Source organism: Hippopotamus amphibius, chromosome 4 (assembly GCF_030028045.1).
Source record: "Hippopotamus amphibius kiboko isolate mHipAmp2 chromosome 4, mHipAmp2.hap2, whole genome shotgun sequence".
Lineage (NCBI taxonomy): Eukaryota > Metazoa > Chordata > Mammalia > Artiodactyla > Hippopotamidae > Hippopotamus > Hippopotamus amphibius.
The window spans coordinates 132,115,938-132,131,217 of NC_080189.1; the positions used below are offsets into that span (position 1 = coordinate 132,115,938).

At 40.5% G+C, this 15,280-nt stretch overlaps 2 protein-coding genes across 2 annotated transcripts in view; one reads left to right on the top strand and one right to left on the bottom strand.

Moving 5' to 3' along the window:
• Positions 1-15,280, top strand: part of CACNB2 (calcium voltage-gated channel auxiliary subunit beta 2) — a 395,991-nt gene that overhangs the window by 253,950 nt on the left and 126,761 nt on the right. The window contains exon 3 of the mRNA XM_057733785.1: positions 1,252-1,371. Within this exon, the coding sequence (XP_057589768.1) occupies positions 1,252-1,371 (120 nt within the window). The remainder of the gene's footprint in view (positions 1-1,251; positions 1,372-15,280) is intronic.
• On the bottom strand, positions 12,276-14,529 carry LOC130852634 (antizyme inhibitor 1). The gene is made up of 2 exons (XM_057733787.1): positions 13,567-14,529; positions 12,276-13,414 (listed from the first exon to the last, which is right to left on the bottom strand). Exons 1-2 carry the CDS (start codon positions 14,024-14,026, stop codon positions 12,531-12,533), a joined length of 1,344 nt encoding a protein of 447 aa, XP_057589770.1. The 5' UTR covers positions 14,027-14,529; the 3' UTR covers positions 12,276-12,530.

Consider the following 15,280-nt stretch of genomic DNA (forward strand, 5'->3'; position numbering starts at 1 on the left):
TTTTTTTTTTTTTGAAGGCTCTCTTACAACTAATGTCTTTTAACAATCCAAGAGCAGGGAATAGAATAGGGTATTACGATTCATGAAGTTTAGGATGAGTTGATGCCTGTCTTTGGACGCACTTGATCTGTTATCTTTAAAGCAATCAAAAGCATTCGAGTGTTTGTTTCCCCTCCGCATTCGAATGGGAAAATAAGAATCTCCTTGGATTGGAGTCCTCCGGGGTAGGAAGTGAAAGCCCCGGAGGCAGAAAGGGACGGAGAAGAGGGGTTTGCCCAGAGCATGGATGGGAACAGAGAAGGGGTTCTGCGGGGCTCAGCGCGCACTGAGGATCGGTGCCCGGGGCTGCAGCTGAGAACGAGAAAGGCGCTGTCTGGCTGATGAAGGCCACCTGGATCAGGCTTCTGAAACGCGCCAAAGGAGGAAGGCTGAAGAATTCGGATATCTGTGTAAGCTCCAGGGCTTTCGTTGAGGGGAGACGTTATTTTGCTTCTGCTGTGAGGGCTGTCTGGGGCTTCTGTGATTAGTAATATGCTGATTGCAAGAGAGGGAGCGGGAGAGAGTCCTCTAATCCTCTGAGCTCCTTTTCCTATGGTGTGATTTATTGCCCTAGGAGCTCTCCCCGGCAGGTGTTTTCCGTAGACAGCTTTGATGAAATATCTATTTAAAGGGATTGAAAAAAATGTGTAGCTTAAAGATTGAGGGAAGCTGGCGGCTGTTGCATTACAGTTTTGTCAGAGGAGGTATCAGGTGAATACACAGGTTACAGAAGGATGCTTAAGATGAAAGTGGGCGACATCTACAGTCGTGACATTTCAGAGAGTTCAAGTTGATAATTCGTTCGACTTTCCTGTATGTTTTATTAGCCTGTTTTCTTTCCAATTGTAAATTCTTGCTGTAGCTGTAGACTGTTCTTGAAGCTCTCCTTGAAACCTGTCTGCACCCTTCACTGCACTGCACCACGGAGCTGGTTTAATGATGAAAGAACTTGTTCTAGCTTCCAGAAAGGCTACTAATTGGCCCATAAGATTTGGGGAGGAATGGTAACTTGGAAGGCGCAACTGTCCCAGTGAGTGGTCTGCAAACCAGAGCGTGATGTGTGTAGCTGGTTTGCCACCAAATGGGTTATTTTCTCCCATTTTCAGGAATTGATAGCACAATCTAGGAAGCTTAACTGCCATGTCAGTGAGACCTGTCCATTGCAAACATCGTAGATGGAATCTCTTTTAAAATGTCCGCTTTCCTCTCCAGGGTTCGGCAGACTCCTACACCAGCCGTCCATCCGATTCAGATGTTTCTTTGGAGGAAGATCGGGAGGCAGTGCGCAGAGAAGCAGAGCGACAGGCCCAGGCCCAGCTGGAAAAAGCAAAGGTAAAACCTCTCCTTCTCTCTGCCAAGCTCTTTGTTGGTTGTGCTGGGTCCGTGATGGGCCACCTGCAGAAGTTCCTCCTGAAATATACATTTGGTCTCTTCACATATTTTGTTGTCTGGCTGAAAAGAGGTATAAGAAATGGAATGTATTTTTTTCCCTCAGTAGAAAAAAGGCAGTGTGATATATGAGTGGTCTTGCCTTTTATGTTGTTTTTTAATCTAAGCAACTTGTTTCCACGGGTGGATGGTATATTTAGACACCCAAAAAGGATTTCTGAATATACAAAGAGGAAAAACTCCTTCTCATATCAAAAGGATTTTACTTCAGGTTTTTTTTTTTTTTTTTCCAGGAAACCATTTCTCTGCTTAGGAAAACAAACTTTCTTCAAGCTAATGTTTATTCTCTTAAACAATCTTGCTTCCAAATTTTACCCCCTAGGTGTTTTATAATGGTATTTTTCTTATATGGATTAAAAAATGGATTGCATTATGCTCTTCAAAAATAAAGCAAGAAAGCATTTTGTTAATTAAAAACGTTCCTTCCTTTGGAGCCCTTTCTTCTCTGGCCCATAACAATACAGTGCATCTGTATGGAAGGAGGGCTGGAAATCAGATGTGGAACAGAGAAGTACAGAATTTAGCTGAGACTGTTTAATTTCACTAATTGTCATGACTTTTTCCCATGCATTCATTCAAATAGCAGCTATTTCTAAAGCATAGACTGTTGTTCAAGTTCAAAGTGCCTTGGTGTGTGTGATACTCAGTAACTTTTACATGAACGTATATTAACACAGTCGTCCGTTTTCTTTTGAAAAAATGACTGCTTTGAAAAAAGAATAAGTTCTGTGTTGATCTTGCTAAAAAAAAAATCAAGGGTAGCATTAGAATACTTCTGCTGGCTGCTTCATCTCTCAGATGAGTAAAATCTCCGGGTGTTGCCATGGAAACCGTGGCTTGGAGATGCTGGTTTGAATGCACAGACTGCCCTTATGTAATATTCATGACCTCTAGCCCAGCTGCCATAGTAGTTTGCAGAGGAGCTGCCAGGAGACCTTGACTTATTTTAAAAAAGCAGTACTTCCGGACATCAAAACAATGTTCTCACCTCAGCAGGCAGGAAAGTCATCTCCAGGTGTGATACCACCTTGACTGCAAGAGGACAGATAAAGGGCAGAAACAGAAAACTGATAGAGCAAGGTGTGGCCCAGTTAATACCAACTAATCAGCTCTGCCCAGGTGAACCATTTAAAACATCATGATGTGACAATATGGATAAAAGTGGAAGACATATGCTAAGTGAAATAAGCCGGTCACAGAGGGACAGACACTGTGATTCCACTGATATGAGGTATCTAAAGTAGTCAGATACCTAAAAGCAAAGAGCAGAATGGTGGTTGCCAGGGGCTGGAGGAAGAGGAGATGGGGAGATGCTATTCCACAGATAGAAAGTTTCAGTTATGTAAGACGAAGACGTCCAAGAGATCTCTTGTACAACATAGTGCCTGGAGTTCACAGTCCTCTATGCTACACTTAAAAATTGTTAGAAGGGCAAATTTCTTGTTAAATGTTCTTAATACAGTAGAAAAATTATGAAGTTGAAATTAAATAATGAATGTATGACCAGAGACGTTAATTGCCCCAAATTTGCAGTGCAGCTAATATATGTTGTAATTTAGGATCTGAATTCTACACTCTATATTTTGCAGAAGGGTGCAAAGAAAAGTCAAGAAAAATAAATAACAGTTTGTATTCCAGAAATAAGAGTGTTCTATTTGCATTCATTTGTTTATTCATGTGATTTTTCACATACCAAAATTAAACAGTTTCTCAGGCTCACATCACATCATCATGCAATCCAATGTCTTGTAGGTTTGCTTTTCGTAAACCCCAAAGTCTTTAGTTATCTGATTGGTGCATCTTCGTTTCTCACTGCTGGAAGTCCTGAGTTCAGTGACACAGCTGCATAGAAGTTTTAAATATCTTTCAACCCAGCGTGTATGGTAATGTTTTTCCTAAATCAAACCAGATTTGTGTTGTCACACAGACTAAAAAGTTTATACTTACAAGTGAAGTATAAGGTGAAAGAAAAGGTAATTTAAAACAAAGGCAAAATAATTGAAGTGCTATGTCCTATATTTCATGAAAATAGTTTTTTGACATCCACTTTTCTTCTTTAAAATTAAGCCAATATCTTAAACTCTGATTATTTTTAAATGAGTTATGCTGAGGTGAGTGAGAATTTGAATATGTTCTGAAAGAAGATACAAAGATTGGGATTTAGGTTTACTTTAGGTTAAAATCATGGTTTGCTAGTTCTGATTTCTTAATTCTGATATCTCTGAAGAAGGTATACAAAAGAAGGGTTGTACGTGAGTCATTCATTAGGCTATTTTAAATCTATTTTTCTCTACCAGTATATCATTGTGCCTTTATGGGACCTATTTCAAAATGAAACTTTAAAGTTCAAGATGTATATGAAATCATTGTTTGCTTTTAAGATAGTTTCAAACACTTCTTCCATCCATTTTGGAAGACTCAAACATTTTCTGCATTTATTTTGTAACTATTATAGCATCCCTCAAACAGAAAGCCCTCCTAAGTGGGTGCTTTCACTCACCATCCCTGCAGATCTTGTGCCGGAAGTGTGTGCAAATGCCTGGAATAAACCTCAGCAGTGCTTTCAGATCCTGGCACTCTGTAAATATGAAATATATTATCCATTAATCGCCTTCAGAATATGCCCATGAAATAAGGTGACTGGCAAGGAGTGAAACTAGACAAAATATCTTTTAAAATTAAGTGACCTACATGAGGTTATATAACCAGGCCCTCTGTGATTCCCATAAAACCCAATACTTTTCACTACCGCTTTGCTGTGACTTCTCTTAAACTAGTAGATTCTACAGTGAACAGGTTAAATATTTATTCTGAGGCAAGAAACTGACATGACCTTGTTTTTTAACTTGGTGTTTTCTGATCCCAGATGCACATTTTGATCTCGTTCAAGTTTGCCGTACTTTACAAAGCCTGCCCTATTTAAGCTGGTGCTCTTTGATGTTGCCTTAAATACAAATAATACAGCAATTTAATTTATTCCCACATTGATCTTTTTATTAGAACAGCTTTATTGAGATACAATGCACTTATTTAAAGTGTACAATTCAGTGGTTTTTAGAGTAGTGTGGTGCAACCATCACTATAATCAACTTTAGAACATTTTCATTGTCTCCCCAAAAAATCGCATGTTCTAAATTAGCGGTCATGTCCCGTTCTCCCCATCCACCTCAGCCCTAGGCAACCACTACTCAGCTTTCCGTCTCTATAGATTTGTCTGTTCTGATTATTGCATATAAATGAAATCATGCAATAGATGAAATCATGCAATAGAAGGGCTGTTGTGATTGGCTACTTTCACCTATGTAACATTTTCAGTGTTCATCCCTGGTACAGCATGTATTAGTACTCCATTCTTTTTCCTTGTCAAGTAATATTCCACTGTGTGTATATATCACATTTGATTTATCCATCTTTCGGTTGGTGAGCATTTGGGTTGTTTCCATCTTCTAGCTGTTGTGAATACTGTTGTTATAAATATTCATGTACAGATTTTTGCATGGGTGTTGCTGGGTTCTAAGGTCGTCTTTTTTGTAATTGAAAGAATTTTTTTTTCTTTTCTCCTTCACTCCCCCCAAAATGATCCTTTGGCACTACATGCAGAGACTCTGCATTGGGAAATCTAGATGTGGAAGGCATTGGAGCAGAGATGAGATCGGTTCAATGGGTATTCTTAGAAGAATGGATTAACATTAAATTTTAAGTCAATTGCTCTCTTATGAGTAAATGTCTACTCTATTGAAGGAAGTGTATCAGTCACAGTTGGTGAGTAGGGGAGGCATTGCAAGGCCAGAACCACAAGAAAAAACAGGCAGGTATTTTGCTGCAGAAAGCTTCTAGTATTTGTTAAGGGAGAAAAGTCGTGGCCTTAAATCACACTAATCAGAAGCAGATGAGGAGGGGAGTAGAGAGGTCTCTGAGTCTCCAGAGGAACAGACTGGCCCCTACTGGCAGGAACACAAAATCCTTCTTGGAGGTGGTGATGGCCTCAAACTCTACCTTCCAGGATGGATGGATGGGTGGAGTGTAGCTTGTAAAGTAGAAAATGGGGAGCAGAGAGGAGGAAAGGCCTGGTAAATGGAGTGAGTAGTGACCAACATTAGGAAAGATCTTGCCAACTCGAAGATGTGTTTCTTCTAGACTCACATCTAATTACTAGTGTGGCTGGGTATAGTATTCATGTATGGAAAGCATTTTTTTCAGAATTTTAAAGGCATTATTTTGTTTTCTGGTGGTGTCCAGCACTGCTGTTGTGATTGCCTGTGTCCTTCTATCTTGGAGTACGATTTCTGTGTAATGTTCTCTAATATTCTGAGAACTGTTCTTCCGTTGGTATTTTGAAATTTCGCCTTGGTGTGAGGCTTACTATTTCTTGCGCCTGGCTTTTCATATGAATGTTCAGTGTGAAGGGCCAGTGTTATTTGTTTACGTGTCAGTTGATTTGTTTTTGATAATTTCTTCCCCTGTTCTTTCCTCGGTTTCTGGTTCTCTAGTTTTTCAGGTGTCCGATTAGAGTTTTATTCTCTACGTATCTTTTTCCTATGATCCCTCTGTCTTTTTGTTCTACTATCTTTTTCTCCACTTTTAGCCTACCTATTGAAATTTTTATTTTTGAAAATTTCTAAGCGCTTTCCTCTCATCTCCCCTTTTATAGCTTCTTGGCCTTATTCCATAGCTATAATACTTTCTCTTATATTTCTTAAGATATGTGTTAAAGATTTTTATGTACTGTCCGTGTTTTTTAAACTTTTTGATTGGCTTCTTATTCTTACAGCTGCAGACTTTCTTGGGTTATCCATTCATAATTAAGAGCACAACATAAAGCTGACCAGAAGCACATTAACTGCTGGTCTTTTATAGGATAGTGGGGAGGGGGGCTCCTATCAGTGTCCCCAAAGGAGTCCCCAGGCTCTTGATACTTTAGTTCTCACTCTTTCTACTCTGTGAATTGCTGCTGCCTATTGTTTTCTGTATTCTATGCCTTTTGTCTACTCCCATCTCAATTTTTGTTCTTTACATCTATGGATGTTTTGTGTCTCAAAACAAAACAAAACAAAAAAACTTTCAGGAGGAAGCATTTGTTCAGTTGACCATGTTTTTATTCTCCGTATACTGTAACAGAAGAAAAAAAAGGTTTCTCATGTTACCTTAGTTTATAAATGCCTTAGATGCTGGGAGAATCCTACCCCGTTGGAAATATTCCCCTACTTGGCCTTTTCAGAAGAAAGAAGAAACAGGAACATGTTTATTCACCTCAACCCAAAGATGAATTTTTTATTTCAGAAAACGCTGGATATGTTTTAAAAATGTACCTTGTTGAGAAAATCGTGTGGGAGGTAGAAGAGAAGTATGTGTATATGCCTACATCACATACTTTCTTAAACCCACAAGGCAGACTATTGGATAAAATCCAAAAAACATGTGGCAGGTATTAAATTAGATGACCACACATAGAAAAGAAAAAAACATTTAACTGGTAAAAAATGAAATCCAGCAGAGAGGTCTCATCACCGAAAGCATAAAGTATGGGAGACATTCTTTGGAAAATATTTTAGGCTCAAATTATTTTCCCATTGTTGATTTTTAATGCTGTCTCTTAATTTTCGCCTTGAAAAAATGTTAGCTCTTTTGCTTATCACAATTACCTTCCAAATAGAGCTAGAAAATTGGCAAAATAGGTCTAATTTCTGACATCGTGAGTTAGTTTATTGTTCAAATACATACTAGCTTAGGTTGCATTTTTTTCTACCTGTAAGAAAGAAGAAGTATGTGAAAGCCCTGTGGACCAGTGTTAGGCTTCTGTGTAACTCATAAATATGACTGAGTAGGTACAGTCATACACGCTGGTGCTGTAATTCCATCCATCTCCAATGTTAACTGACAATAATAGTAATAACACAATAATGACAACACTTATTAAGTGGTTAGTGTTCATTGTAGACAATTTGAAAGATGGAAAAAGCAAAGCTCTGTGTCTCCAGAGCATTTTGAAATCCTCTAGAGCAGTTATGATCATGCAGTACATAGAGCATCAATTCCTGTACTGTCTTGTACATCAGAACGCACTGCTCTCCGTGTGGTGGCTTAGGTCACAATGTTCTTCCACACATCACTGGCTGCCTGGCAGGTGAGCTGGTGACCAGCTGATCTGGGATGGCCTCTTGCCTGTGTCTGTAGGTTGGCAGCTGTCAGCTTGGGCAGCTCCTTCTCCTCTGGGTGGTCTGTCATCCCCTAGCAGGTTGGCTGGCCTCTACTCACGTTGGTCTCAGGGTTACAGGCACATCAAGAGAGAACAGTTCCCCAAGGGCGATATTCAAGTCTCGTGTCCTATGTGCTAATGCCCTTTGGCCAAAGCAAGCCACGTGGCTCAGTCCAGAGTCAGTGTGGGAGGGAATGACCATGGGTGTGGATTCCAGCAGGGTGTTATAGCCATTTTCTGCAAACAATCTGCCACACCCATCGTTTTTCTCCCTTCCCTCTTTGGAAGAAGAAATCTCTCTCTACCTCTGAAATCCACAACCCTGTCTTCCTCCCATCCCGTCTCTCCCTTCCTATTAGTGCCAGCCTGAGTTACACCAACCTTAGCCCCCGCTTCCTTTTCTGTCATTTCTTCCCCATTTCCTTGAAACCGGTTTGCATCTCTGTCTCTTTATTGATGGTCTCTAGTGACATTCTGAGTTCACTGACCTCTTAAGTGTTCCCTGGACTGCTGTGTAAACCTGGCCTTGTCTTTCTTCTCTAGTAAGTCAGTTTTGTCTGGCAGGTCCTGGCTACAACACAAGCCTACTTCTACTACCTGTCTGGTTGTTCCTTTTCAATCTCTTCCACTGTTTCCCTCCACCAAAATGTGGAAGTTCATCCAACCAAATACACCAACCTTGACCTTTTGGTTTTTATCATTTGGAGGCATGCCTTTGGTTTTCAAACTGCTGGATTCTTTGGGAGCTGCTGCAGCTTGTGTTCTGGTGCATTCTTCCTGGATTCAGCTCTCTCCTTTTTTTTTTCTTTTTTTTTTTTAACATATTGAGAACATAAGTTCTCCTTTGAATATAGAGCTTCACATCCATAATGAGTTTTAAACCACTGCCATCTTTCCCTTTACCATCTCATCTTTCTCACTGCTTCATCATCACTTTAAGTCTGCACCTCTGCCTGTGGCTTCTCTCCCTAGTGTTAGTATCTCACATCTTCCTTTTTTGGCATATCTTTCAGTTCTGCCATTTACAAGGGAGCTCCCCATTTTTTCCCTTCAAGCCCCTTCTTCTCTGCATTGTCTTATTTCTGTCAATGTTAATTTCATCCTCCCAAGCTCAAAGCCTTGATCCAGGGGTCAGCAGGTTTTATTCTGTAAAGGGTCAGATAGGAGATATTTAAGGTGCTGCTGGTCATATGGTCTCTGTCACAACTATTCAACTCAGGGATTTGGATTCCATCTCTGCCATAGTCTGGCTGCTCGACTTTTTGATAAGTTGCATGTGACATTCTTGGTTCCCGTGATAATTGCATGAGCTGGTACATGTCCAGTCCAGGGTTCCCAGTCAGGGGACTGGGAGGGGCACAGGCGGCTGGAACATACTGCTCCTGCCTTCAAGTTCAGTGTCTAATGGGGAATCTGTATTAGAAGCAGTAAAACCACTATTTTCATTCCCTTTTTAGTTGTGCAAGGTCACCATACACTGTTATATACAGTTATTACCAAACTCAGGTTTGACTGCTCATTCATTGCTCAAGAATCCAATACTGAGAGACAAGTGTTGGGTAAAAGCAAAGATAGCTTTATTGAGGAGGCTGGCAATGCTGGAGAGAAGGTGGACTCACGTCCCAAAGAACCAACGCCCCATTGCTGATCAGGGGCAGGAGCTTTTCAAGGGGAGTTTCAGGGGTGTGTAGGTCGAGGGAGGGGGCTATGTACAGGATGACATAGTCAGTTCCAACAGTCATCTTGCAGTTGGTCACGGGGTGGTCTGATTATCATCATCTTGATTGTTTTAAGTACAGTTAGTCTTCAGTTCCAGGATTATTTTGTTCCCATTTCTTTGAAATTGCAGCAGCTAATGTCATGGCTATAGTCTGGTCATCATGTAGTTAACTTGTTCCACCTGGTGGAGTTTTCAGTATCTGCAAATCAGCTCAAAGGTTATGGCTCAGAGTATTATCCATAGCTCTCGAAGAGGAATTAAAAGTCCTTGACTTTGTTTAATGACTGAAGTATTCTTATTTTGTTTTGCTTGACTGTTTTCCTTTGTATCTGCATTTTCTCACTTCTCTGATGAAACATATTCTTTTGCTCAAGGTTTTCTATAGACAAGAGACAGCTGGAGGACATAGGGTGGGGGGGGGTCTGTCCTGGGAAGGCCCCATAGGGCCCTGCTCTATTGCGTGGTCACTACTGTATCAGAGTTGTTTCTGACTTGGTGGTGAGTGCTAGGTGGCACAGCTGTACTGTCCAGTGGCTGCTGCCCTGAGTGGCATTTGCACCTTCATGTGATCTTGACAGCAGCTCATCAACCAAGTCCAATCACATCCCCGGGACTGTCGCGGTGTCCTGTCCCCTTGAGAATAAAGGCATGCTCTGTGCTTCTTAATCTTGCAGCTGCAGGTTCCTGCCTCCTTTATCAAGAGCAAGTTAACATGATGCTCTCTTGCTCTTCTCACGGGTTCTTTTCTGGGTAACACTTAAGTATTTTAGGAATAAAATTACATATCGTTCCCTGTTTCTTTATATTTATCTTGGCAGTCTACCCAGGAGTGAGTTTTAAGTTTCATATGGATAAGAGTTACATGTTTTAAGGGGAACTTGAGACTCTAATTCAACACTCTCTTACAGTGGATTTATGGTTTTTATTAATGGAAGTTATAGGGGGCTGAGGTTTGCCCACATTTAAACTGCTCTCTTGTGTAAGAACCCTTATAAGGACTATTAACATAATACAGATTTCTGGCTGTTTCAAAACCATAAATGGATTGGGGAAAGACTCTTATAAACTTTGCTGCTCGAGCCTTCTTTTTTCGTTGAGAGCTGTAACTGAACATCTTTGTGGTATCTTTATAAACACAGCTATAAATACATGATTCTTCCCTCTTTTTCTCTCTACCAGATATGAACGGGAAACCACACAAAGACCTTTAAGCACTTAAAACAGTCAGCCTCTCTCTGCTCTTCAGTTTTTGCCCCACCAGCAACTAAAGGAAAGATGTTGAAAACTATAAGAGAGTAGAATTTGTTCAATTAGCAAACATTTGATGGGTGGCATTGTGCTATTGAGCTAGAAGAAGGGATATCAAATATCTGTTAGATGTGGTTTCTCCCTTAAGAAGCTCATGGTCTAATTAATGATGATGCCAGACTTGTGTGTCCTGACTGAGTGTAAGATGATAAGTGATAGATTAACAACAGTAAGCCAGACACTGTAGGGATAGGGAGCAGGTGGATGGAGATACTGCTGGGGTGGGGAGGGCTGGAAGACCAGGAGCAGGGCAGTGGGGACTATAGATGCCCCCGCTGAGAAGTGGATGTCTTTTTGAAGACAGAGCCGTTCCTAACCAGTGATATGCTTTTTCTAAGGCTATCAAGATGGATTGCTAACTGAGGGGTCCAACAAAAGTGTTATATGGGTTTAATTCTGTCTAAATCTCATTTAATTCCAATTTACCTTAAACTAACCACACTGAAGTGGATTTTTAAAATCCTCTTAACCATTTTGAAGTGTACAGTTCAGTCGTGTTGACTAGGTACACGTTGTTGTGTATCATCTAGAACTGTCTCATCTTGCAAACCTGAAACTCTCTACCTATTGGCCAATATCTCTTTGTTTTCCCCTCCCTGCAGCCTCTGGTAACCACCATTCTAGTTTCTGTTTCCATGATTATGACTACCCAAGGTACCTCATGTAAATAAAATCATATGGTATTGGTCCTTTCGTGACTGGTTTCTTTTACTTAGCATCATGGCCTAAAGGCTCGTCCATGTTGTAGCATGTGACAGAATTTCCTTCTTTTTTAGGGCCAAATAATATTCCATTATGTAATAGACACATTTTCTTTATTCCTTCATCTCTTGAGGGACATTTGGGCTGCTTCCACCTCTTGGCTCCTGTGACTAATGCTGTAAAGAATTTTTTTGTGTATCCTGGACTTTTTTTAATGATGCTGTTAAGCTGTACCATCAGCCAGTAGTAGCTTATGTTTATGTAGTGTCTCAGTGTTGAAATCCCCAGTATTACAAAGTATTACTTTGCTTGGTCCTTGCTTGGAAAGGAGGGCAGGTATGGTTACCCCATTTTATGAATGAGGAAATTGATGGTGGATATTGAAGAGTCTTGTTCAAGCTCATTGAGCTGTTAAGTGGCAGAATTAGGACAAGGACCCAGGCTTCTGTTTGGTAGAATTCTGTTCTTTCTCCTAATCAGTGAGCCCCTCTTAGAAAGATATAAACTGACAGTGCACTAATGCTCCCTCTTTGTTTCATGCTCTGGAGGGATTAAAGGAATAAAACTTTTTTCTTCTTAAATAACAAAAGAAAAAAAACAGCATGGCAACTATTAAAACAAGTTTAAAAATAAAAACACCACCTCTGCTCCTTTTTTGTTGTTGCTGTTGTTATTGCATCTAGATAGTACAGAGTTTACAAGCAAAATACTCACCTTTTATTCTCCCACATTTTAAGTTTAGTTTATGGTACTTACACCACTGATTTGAAATGAGTGCATCTTTACATTTTAATATCCTTTAAACAAAAATTTTGAACTCACACTTCTTGCATCTAATACGTTATTTTTTTTTTTCCATTTTGTTGCATATTTTATTTTAAACGCTTAAGGGGTAGGGCAAACTGATAAATTTAAATCTGGATACATTATCTTAATCTCCCAATTACCCCCAGTGAATTATAGATGAGAGCTGATTTCGTCTGGTCCCAAATAGCTATTACTAGTAGTTTCCAAGAGAATTAATAGAATAGGATTGTTCAAATTTTTTCCACACTGGAATGTAGACCAGACAAGCTTAACCTGCAACTTCAGATCTAAAAAAGCGTTAATGCCTGCTTAAGCTTCAGTGGAAAAGTTGTCTTCTTGGCTCAACTGAATGCAAGAAGGCACAAAGAAGAAGTTCTTCATCATTGTGTCTGAAGTAATTCCAGCATCTTGCATCTCATACCAATCACTGTATGACATCATGTAATAAATAGCTGGCCTCTGAAAATCATTAAAAGCAGATGGTTCATGGAAAGAATCTGCTCCCATGTTATCAAAGATAAGCCAATCTCCCACATTCAGCTCAGGAAGAAGACAGTTTTCTACAATTTGATCAAGCTCATCACAGGATGGACCCCAAAGGCTGCTTGTAAACAGAGGCTCATCTTCCTTGTATTTCTTGTGAACCTCTGGAATGGTATTTAAGTCCTCACACAGTTTACTTGCGAAAGAACCATAAACACCATCGTTCATGTAATACATGAAGGTTGGTTCATCACTTCCGGTTTTTCCTACTCCAGAGGAAAACTTATTTTCAACAACTTTCTTTGCAATGATATTAACTGCAAGTGTAAATGCAGAAGACACATAGTAGCTTCCAGGTTCAGAAATTATCTTAATGCCAGATCCTTCAGGAAAGTAGACATCCAACAAAGGGCTGATCACATGATTAACCTCTTCCAATTGAAATTCAGTTCCTGTGAAGCCTCCACCAATGTCTAGTATGTTCATTGTGAATCCAAATTCTCCAGCCATGTCAAATACACATCGAGCATCAGATAGAGCATGTACATATACTTGAGATTCTTTGCAAGCACTTGAAACATGAAATTTAACCCCAATAATTTGGACATCAAGTTCCTTAGCACATTCCAAAAGATGCCTACAGTTCTTCAGGGTAGTGCCAAACTTCATGTTACCCTCTTCACCTCCAATATTATCTTCTGTTGCAATATGTAGTAAGACCCTAAGAGAAGGGGAAGATGATTGGGGCAGAGTTGGTTAACATCATCATCAGCACATGTGAAGCCTGAAGGTTGTAGGAAGTATGTTGATTATGTTGTCAGCACTCCAAAATCCAGCGTCGGATGAATCAAGTGAACCTAATGAAAAACAATCTTGGCATTTGGGTGATTACGTGCGATTTTCTTCAATTCAACTTCATTGTCACATGTCATGATATTCACTCCGACTTTTGCTGCATACTTTATCTGAGACACTTGCTTGCAAGGACTTATGTAAATGATGTTTTCTGGAGATACACCCAATTCTTGCACTAAAGCCATTTCAGTTTTATTGGAACAAGCAAATCCAGTTCCAAGAGCTGCCAAAATCTCAAGTACAGCTGGAGTGGAGTTGCACTTTACGGTGTAGAATGGCTTTATCTGAGCCACTATGTTCTGCCACTGACTGTGTTTCTTCACAATCTTTCCAAGATCTCCCACAAAAAATGCATTTTTCCCTGTCAGGGTATGTTCATAAACATAGTTATCAATAACATTTCCAAGGTTTGTTCCTTCATCCAACAGGCCAACGGAGTAGTTTGCATCGTCAATAAATCCTTTCATCTCAGCCGTATTCCACAAAGCCGAAAGTCATAAACCAGGAAAAACAAGAGTCGGGCCACCAAGCCTTACGTCTGGGTCCTTAGAATATGCAACAAACTGCTACAAAGGCTTCTACAGTTGATTGTACTTCAGAAGAAACTGATACATCTCTCAAATAATCACAAGATAATTCTGGCAGCAACAGCCCACTTGACACCAAGCTGGATGAATATGAGTCTTGGATTTCTGAAGTGAAGACCTCCATGGACAAGTTAGGAGATGGAACCCCCCTATCATCAGCTAGGTTCCCAAGGTGGCTCAGCGTTGAAGTCAAACTGCTCTCTATACAGCACTTCTCCTAGGCCCTCTGGGTAGTTGTATACTTGGTCAGAAAGTTCGCCGTGAGATAACGGCCCAAAGAGTCGGGTAAAGCCTTCTCTTTTTCGGCGGAATTTTTAAAGAGGGATGTGGTTACCTTGAGCAGAAATACCCAAGGCGGCCTGGGCCATAGGCTGCGGGGACGACGTGGGGGGAGAAGCGCGGCACCGACACCAGCTGTGTAGCAGCGGCAGCGGCGGCCGAAGGAGAGAAATACAACAACGGCGCGGGCAGGAGAAGAAAGGCGAGGGCTGGGTGCGGAGAGGATTCAGCCTCGTCACACTGCAGAGCACAAGAGCGAGAAAGGATGAGAAGAGGCAGAGAAGGCGGAAAGAACGAAACACCGCAGCCTAGCGAAGAGCCAGAGAGTGATCTAATATGTTATTAAAGAAGGAGCTTTCAGGGGACTTCCCTGGCGGTCCAGTGGTTGCCTCCGTGCTTCTACTGCAGGGGGCTTGGGTTCGATCCCTAGTCGGGGAACTAAGATCCCACGTGCCATGCAGTGAGGCCAAAAAAAAAAAAAGAAAAGAAGGAGCTTTTAGGATATATTGTGTACTGTATTCTTGGTTACACAAAAATACAAATGGAATGTGCCTAAAAATGTTTGAATAAGGTCTTCCTGTAGAGAAATGGAAAAATAATCAAATATCTAGGAAACAGATTGGATGAAAAATGCTAAAGAAAGCTAGTTTCAGTGTAAGTAGGGCAAGGGAAAGAGGATTGAAATTACAATGAAACTATTTGAAAAGAGATTTCGTAAGTGTTGTCTTCTCCTAAAGAAAAAAAAAATGGTGAAAGGAATGGTCTAAAAATTATAGCAGCCAAAAATGAAAAGTTAGATGTTATAATTGACTCAAGAGAGATGAGAACGTGTGGTAAAGAAAAACTAGGAAACTA